The sequence below is a fragment of the Octodon degus genome, unplaced genomic scaffold (genome assembly GCF_000260255.1).
Source record: "Octodon degus isolate 3935 unplaced genomic scaffold, OctDeg1.0 scaffold00245, whole genome shotgun sequence".
Classification (NCBI taxonomy): Eukaryota; Metazoa; Chordata; class Mammalia; order Rodentia; family Octodontidae; genus Octodon; species Octodon degus.
The window spans coordinates 681,726-688,922 of record NW_004524821.1 but is presented as its reverse complement, the minus strand read 5'-3'; the positions used below and the strand labels follow the sequence as shown (position 1 = coordinate 688,922).

Genomic DNA, 7,197 nt, shown 5'->3' with positions numbered 1-7,197 from the left:
TACAAGGCTGAGAAGTAGACAAAACAGATACAATAAACTTCTGGTAAGAATATCCAAAAAGAAAAAAAGACTTGACAGAAACTAGGCCTCCAGAGGGAGATACCGACTAGGCCCACAGTCCAATATGCCCAAATAAATCAACAAACATGTAGAAATAACGTAACAAACCGGTACACAGATGGCCAGAACACTCTGATGCTCATTGCTACCTCTTTCAGAAATCTCTGTTCTCTCTACCATGGTATCTTGTTTTTCTATTCGATTACTGTAAGTTAAGTGACTGTACTTGTAAGCCTATCGGTTGATTACAGTTTGAACAAAGGCAACCTGTGATGTGATTTTACTGTATAAGAAAACCTCCTAGGGCTGGGGAGATAGCTCAGCAGTCTAAGCGTCTGCCTGGCAAGGGCAAGCACCCTGGTTCAATCCCTGGTACCACAGGTCATGCCAGCCACCAAAAACAGGTGTGGTGGTGCACACCTGCATCCCAGTGCTGGGGAGGCTGAGACAGGAGGATCACTAGGAGTCTGAGCTGCAGAGTGAGACCCTGTACCAAAAAAAGAAAGAAAAAACAAAAACAAAAACTTCTAGACAAAGAGCCTGTTATGCCACTTTTGCGACCCCCTCATACCTTGGGAAATTTCTCTTAGTAAAATTTTGATACTCTTTCCCTCCTTTGCCTTTGATTTCATTCTTCAGCGTCTGCACTGTGAGATAAAAACTCTAATACGTTGGGAGCTACTTCACAGTAACCACAGTTTTTAAGAGAGTTGTTTTGAAGACGCCTTAAGGGGGTTCCTGGGGGAACCAGAGGTTGGGCTTACGCGCACACGCCTAGCCCCGAGCCTGGGACAGAGGAGTTGAAGCACCGGTGCCACACTCAGGGCCTACCAGTAATAAGTGACTGTGCAAGCCGTGCACACACGCTCAGCCGGGGCTTCGCACACCTCACAGCTGAGCCGGCGCCCCTTGGGAACCGCCAGCGGGTAGATGACATTCATGCTGCGGTCGGCGGCGTCCGTCGCTAGGACTGTTGCGGGGGGGGGGGCGGACGCAGGTCACCGGTGTCACGTGTCACCGCGGGACAGTAGCGTTCCAGGGGGTTCAAGGCGAAGGGGGAAGGTGTGCAAGTACTGCCATCGGGGTCTATTTCTGAAACCAAAAAGCACAGAAAAGAAAGGGAACGAAAGAAAAGAGCGAAGAGAAACCCCATGAAACTAGGGAAAGGTAAAACCCCCCGCAGACCTGAACGTCAATGGAATCTGAGGGCAGGAGCGCTGTACGGTATCCCGTAAGGGTCAAATACAGCCCGCTCTTTACCCAGACTGACGTTAGCCGGACAAAACGTGCTTTTCCGAAATATCCACCCGACAGAGAACGAGGTTCCCTGCCACCGTCCCCAGACCCTGGAGGTGAACACCACGCGTTTCCGCGCTTGGCGCAGCTGGGAGCCGAGCGCCCGCTCGCTTCGGCGACTGCGCACTCCCAGGTGCGGGAGAGGCGTGGCGCCGGCGGCCCGGCGTGCGCGAGCCCGGGGGCGCTCGGCACCGATGGCGGAAATGGACCTGGACACCGAGTTTCCCCGGCCTGCGGGTGCTGCGCGCTGGGCCGAGGTTATGGCTCGCTTCGCCGGCCGTGTGGCCGCGCAGGGACGCAGGGTGGTGTTGGTCACGTCGGGTGGCACCAAGGTCCCTCTGGAAGCGCGGCCCGTGCGCTTCCTGGACAATTTCAGCAGCGGGCGGCGCGGCGCCGCCTCGGCGGAGGCCTTTCTGGCCGCGGGTTATGGGGTCCTGTTCTTGTACCGAGCTCGCTCCGCCTTCCCCTATGCCTATCGCTTTCCGCCTCAGACCTGGCTGTCGGCCCTGCGACCTTCCGGGCCAGCCCACTCAGGCGTGCTGAGCCTGGAAGTCGAGGAGAACGCACTACCCGGCTTTGCTGAGGCTTTGCGGAGCTATCAGGAGGCAGAGGCTGCCGGCACCTTCCTGGCCGTAGAGTTCACCACTTTGGCGGACTATCTGCATCTGCTTCAGGCTGCGGCGCAAGCACTCAACCCTCTAGGTGGGTGCCTTAGGAATCCAAGAGTGACCTAGAGCAGAGGTGCACCCCAGCCACCTTCCCCCCTACACTGTCTCTTCTGCTTAACCAGCGGACTCAGCAAGGCCTCCCAATTGAAAAGGAACTGACCCCACACCATCCCCAATTTGTTACACCATCTGCTTCTCTTTGCAGGCCCTTCTGCGATGTTTTACCTGGCTGCGGCCGTGTCAGATTTCTATGTTCCTGTCTCTGAAATGCCTGAACACAAGATCCAGTCATCTGGGGGCCCACTGCAGGTGATGGGCGCTTCTCTTCCAGAGCTCTGATCCCCTATAACCAATCTCGGGTTAATTTGCTCTTGATCTGGAGATGGCCTTTCTGCATTCTGTATGCGCTAGGCACTGGGGATACAGAGATGAATAAAGACACCGCCCTCCCTCGAGGACCTCAATCTAGCGAGGGAGCTGGATACAGACATAATTACAATACCGAGGGATAAATGCTGTAGTGGAGGTATGTACAAAGTGCAGTCAGATCCTGAGGGAGTGAACTGGGGGAGTGGAGGAAGTCTTCCTAGTGGAGGTGACTTGACCAAAGTTTTAGAAGATGAGCGCAGGGTATAATAAAAGTGGGGGAAGCCATTACCAGTGAAGTTACACAGTTGTTTGGAACTGAAGAGCTTTTATGAGGCTAGAGAGCAGAATTGGCTTATTTCATAGGAAACTTACTACTTTTTTTTCGGGGGGGGGGGGTGCCAGGAATCAAACTCAAGATTTTACCCCAGACAGGTACTATACCATTGAGCTATATCTATCCCTGGCCCAACTTAATCCTTAAAAAGCCTGGATTTTATCTTGTGCAGACAAAGGGAATAAGTGGAAAAACGAGATAAAAGTTTTTGTTTGAAAAGGATACTCTTTATCATTTTGAAAAGTAAGAGAGAGTGGAGGAATTACATTAGTTGGAGGCTATTATAGATGAAGAGGTATGGGGAAGTAGTGCTGTGTTGTAATTACCTGTTGTCTTGGAACCTTGAGGATGTTCTAGGTCAGTTATTAGGTGATACAAGTGGAGTTTATTTATGACGACTTTTTCCTGTGGGGCACTTACAGGGTTAGTTTACTTGTTCTTTTAGTAAATATTCACTGTGTACCTACTATCATAGGAGCTGGAGGTTTAGACTGTGGGAAAAAAAAGTGTATACATATAGATACAGGTACAGATATATCAAGGGAAGTCAGATGCATACTATATTTGGTAGTAAGTGCTGAGGAGAAAAAGTGGGGAACTGGTCTATGATCCCTTTTATACTTGATCACAGCTCTTTTAGGGTAAATCCTGATGATTAGCTTAGAATTTCACACTTTTAAACATTCTAGTGTATTTAGTATTTCCCACATTTTTAAAAGTCCTACAGTATGTTGAAGGTACACAAAATGATAACATTTCCCTTTGAAGATATTAGGAAAAGATGGTAGGAACTGAGATAAAATAAATTAAGTTACATACTCAGGACTGAGTTGTGTAATTTCTTCCTCCTAACAATTCCAGTTGTCAGTAAATGAAATCCAATAGCCATTCTACCAATGTAAGAAATATTTTAGACTGAGAGATTTAAAAACCCAATCTTACTGGGTTTCTGCCAAAGTAAAATTTGCATGAACATAATATTTGTATTCATTTGAGGATTTGCTTTTTTTTTTAATTTTTTATTTATTTAATAGAGAAATGTTTAAGAATATGATGGGGTACAGAGCAGGGGTGATTCTAGAAAATAGTTTGCCAGAATATGTCCTGTATTTAGGCAGTTATGAACCCCAGGAAGCAGGACTTTAAAACTAAGTATTTCATACTCTGAAATTTGGTAGTGAGAAATCTGCTTATGTAGGCAAAAATCTGAGTCCCTCATTTCTTTAATTTCCTGGTCAGTAGTGACCACTGTTTGCTAATTAAGCTTTTCTTTTTCCAATACAGATAACTATGAAGATGGTGCCAAAAATGCTTTCTCCTTTAGTTAAAGATTGGGCTCCCAAAGCATTTATAATTTCCTTTAAATTGGAGACTGACCCTTCCATCATCATTAGTCGTGCTCGGAACGCTTTGGAAGTTTATCAGCATCAAGTGGTGGTGGCTAATATCCTTGAGTCAATACAGTCTTTTGTAGTTATTATAACCAAAGATTCAGAAACCAAGTTATTGCTATCAGATGAAGAAGTAGAAAAAGGCATGGTGATAGAACAGAAGATAGTAGATAATCTTCGGTCTCAACACACAGCTTTTATATGTGACAAAAACTGAACTCAAAAGGTCTTACAGGATTAAAAATTGTTCCGTGGACCAGAGCTTTTATAGAGTATAAGAACTAAAATAAACCCTTTAGCTTCATAAAGACAAAGGGAAGGTAAAATCTGTGGTGTGCAGGCAAGTATGGGTTGGTATTTGTCTTAATGACTGAACCACCCAATAAAATTACCTGAATGTTATCTGGATTTAGAAATTGATACTAGAACTGTATATCACCTTTAAATGAAGTCTGTTGGAAATTATATATTCCACAAAATATAATGGAGGCTCAATGCTGAATATCAGCCTACTTTAAGGAAGAAGATTATGGATGCATGAGTGGGCATGCTTTGAGGATGAAGTATTTAGTGAATGCCTACTATATTTCAGGCCCTACGCTAAGTGATAAGAATTAAAAGGATGAATAAATATGACTTGTTTGGGAAATGGATGTATAAAAGTAATAAAGTTGTGCCCACAAACACACACAGAAAGGATGTTGTGTTTTGGAAATTTACGAAAAATGGAAGACATTTCCTGAACATAGATGATTGCCTGTAGATTACAGAGCTTCCCACTACATTTACCCTTTGCTTCTTGCCCTAGATTTACTCTATTTGAGTAACAATTTACCTCCCAAATACTTTAAAACTGTTCTTGAGATAAACTTAACAGAGGCTGCCTCCCGGTACCAGGCAGGGACCAACTGGTGAGCTCTGTCCTGTGAAAAAGTGTGGGGTGTGGAGACAACCTAGCCATGCTGAAAGGGAAAAACTTTACAAGAAAAATTGTTTTTTTAAAAACTTTGTTGCCCGAAACTGCCTGGCTCTGTAACTGCTTCTGCCTTTGTAATTACTTTCTTGAACCCCTGTGTCCAAGAAAGCGTAACCAAACATACAGGATGCCTGGTTGTACCATGTACCAAGCTTCATAAACTGATGATCAGTGCCCTTGTAACTGTTGATCTCACCCTGTTAGCTGCTGGGCTGTTCTGTCTCGCTTTTGTACCTCATCCTTGTGCATCATATGAAAACCCTAGACCACCAGTGCTTTGGGCCTGATAGAGTGATCCCAATCAGTGCCCGTTGACAAAAGTAAATCTGCCTCCAAATTCTGGTGTCATTTTGGTGTTTCTGCTTGCTATTGCAATGTCACCTGTTAGCTTTATAAATTTAGGCACATACCTTGATCTTTTTCCTCTTGTATGACATAAGGATAATCTCTCCGCAAAGTGATATTGTTGTGAGGATTAAGTAAAACAAAATAAAGGGAAGTGACTGGTGCCTGGCAGTTCACATTTATAAATGATTGAGATTATTATTTTTCTTATTTAGCAACACTTGGCCAGTGTCGTATGGGAGCCCTGCTTGATCCTTGAGTTCTTCATAACTCAAAGCTCTCTTCACTCATAAGTTTGAGTGTAAAAGAAGTAAACATTCTACATAAGAAATATAATCCAGGATCCCCTGAGTGATCTGTAGGATGGTCCAGAATACAATTTAAAAAGCTGCTGTTAACCACATTAATATTTGATTTAGGGGGTAAGCACATAAGCTCAGTGGACAAAGGGACAGAGTGCTTGCCTAGCACGCACAGTGCTCTGGGTTTGGTTCCCGCCACCACCAAATTATAATACAGCTCATGTCAGGCACGTTGGCACAGACCTGTAGTCCCAGCTATAAACAGGCTCAGGCAAGAGTATCGCAAGTTTCAGGGAGGTAGCTCAGTGGTAGGGTGCTCCTGGGCTGATTCCGCCCCTCAATACAATTCACAATATTTCATAGGAATTTGGGAATCCAATGTATTCTATTCTGCAGACAAGAGAGAGAATGAATTTTAGTTGAGAAGATGTGAACAGAAGTGGCAAGATAAATATTCCATTAAAGCAGAAAGTATGACACAGCAGAGGAAAAATAACTGCAGCAGCCAAGACTTGAAGCAGCAGGTATCTGAATATGAATTTTAAATGAAGTTGAGGTCCAGTTTACAGAACTTCAAAAGCAGTGGTAGCTGCAGTGTTGATGCGGCAGGAAGTAAAAGATTGATTTTCCTCCCTACATTCATAGCCTCATGTGGATGATGACACTTGTTGCAATGTACAGTGAAGATAAAGGATTAAAGCTGGCAGTGATCTTCATGATTATTACATCTTGTGGGAAATCCTTTTTGTTCATGCCCTAAAATCACCACAGGGAATCCAACTGTTTTCTCCTTCAGTCTGTAAGTACTTAAAAAACAGTGTAATAGTGTTTACACAAGTAAAGATTCCCGGAGAGGGAGAGAGAAGCGTGCAGCAAGTTGAAGTGTTTAAAGAAAAAAGCATGAGTCAGTGAGAACAAATGAGGAACTTGATCCTGACCAAGGGGAATGAGGTGGGGGCAAGAAAACTTTAAGGTGATGTTGAAACGAATTAAGTGAGCATTTAGATGAGAGAAAAACTTGCAGAGGAGGAAGGAGTGAAGCACTTACATAAAATAAGCGATAAGATCTGTCCAGAGACATAATGCATATAGAGCCATCAAAGGTTGAAAAGATTTGTAAATAGAGTATGAAAGAAATATACATAATGTTTGGGATACTAATAAAAGCACCCCAAAACTGAGTGAAGCTGAGCTCTGATAAATACCTACAATCTTGACTTGGGGACAAGGAGCGACATTTAAAATGATAAATAAATTTTGTTAAATTATGTGGCACTTAGTTTATTTTTACATTACATAGTAAGAGATACGACTCGCCGAAGTCAAGTTTGCAGTGCTTAGGACTTAAGGGCTTCGGCCTTGGTGATAACTGTGGTCATTCTGGTTTCTTTATTTTTGCGATAAGCTGGTTGCAAAAGTGTGTTTTCTTAGGCACACTTTTTTTTTTTTTTTTTTT

At 44.0% G+C, this 7,197-nt stretch overlaps 2 protein-coding genes across 8 annotated transcripts in view; one reads left to right on the top strand and one right to left on the bottom strand.

Annotated features, from left to right (window-relative positions):
* Nucleotides 1-1,249, bottom strand: part of Zmynd12 (zinc finger MYND-type containing 12) — a 56,552-nt gene extending 55,303 nt beyond the window's left edge. For all 5 annotated transcript variants that reach the window (XM_004645943.2, XM_023706216.1, XM_023706215.1 and 2 more), the window contains exon 1: nt 892-1,249. In XM_004645943.2, the coding sequence (XP_004646000.1) occupies nt 892-1,001 (110 nt within the window). In that variant the 5' untranslated portion in view covers nt 1,002-1,249. The remainder of the gene's footprint in view (nt 1-891) is intronic.
* Nucleotides 1,250-1,490: 241 nt separating this feature from the next.
* On the top strand, nt 1,491-5,622 carry Ppcs (phosphopantothenoylcysteine synthetase). Of its 3 annotated transcripts, none has more exons than XM_004645942.3 (3): nt 1,491-2,058; nt 2,230-2,333; nt 4,012-5,621. In XM_004645942.3, exons 1-3 carry the CDS (start codon nt 1,551-1,553, stop codon nt 4,333-4,335), a joined length of 936 nt encoding a protein of 311 aa, XP_004645999.1. In that variant the 5' UTR covers nt 1,491-1,550; the 3' UTR covers nt 4,336-5,621. The 3 variants fall into 3 exon arrangements, with proteins under 3 accessions (XP_004645999.1, XP_023561985.1, XP_023561986.1); XM_023706217.1 differs by having other exon boundaries at nt 1,500-1,613; XM_023706218.1 differs by lacking the exons at nt 1,491-2,058; nt 2,230-2,333 and adding an exon at nt 2,345-2,550 and having other exon boundaries at nt 4,012-5,622.
* The last annotated feature ends 1,575 nt before the right edge of the window (nt 5,623-7,197 follow it).

What these genes read in the sequence shown, in the direction of transcription:
- Ppcs (XM_004645942.3), top strand. Translation starts at nt 1,551, where the DNA reads ATGGCGGAAATGGACCTGGACACCGAGTTTCCCCGGCCTGCGGGTGCT. An exon ending in GCAAGCACTCAACCCTCTAG is followed by an intron (nt 2,059 to 2,229) that starts GTGGGTGCCTTA and finishes TTCTCTTTGCAG; the next exon opens with GCCCTTCTGCGATGTTTTAC. An exon ending in CATCTGGGGGCCCACTGCAG is followed by an intron (nt 2,334 to 4,011) that starts GTGATGGGCGCT and finishes TTTCCAATACAG; the next exon opens with ATAACTATGAAGATGGTGCC.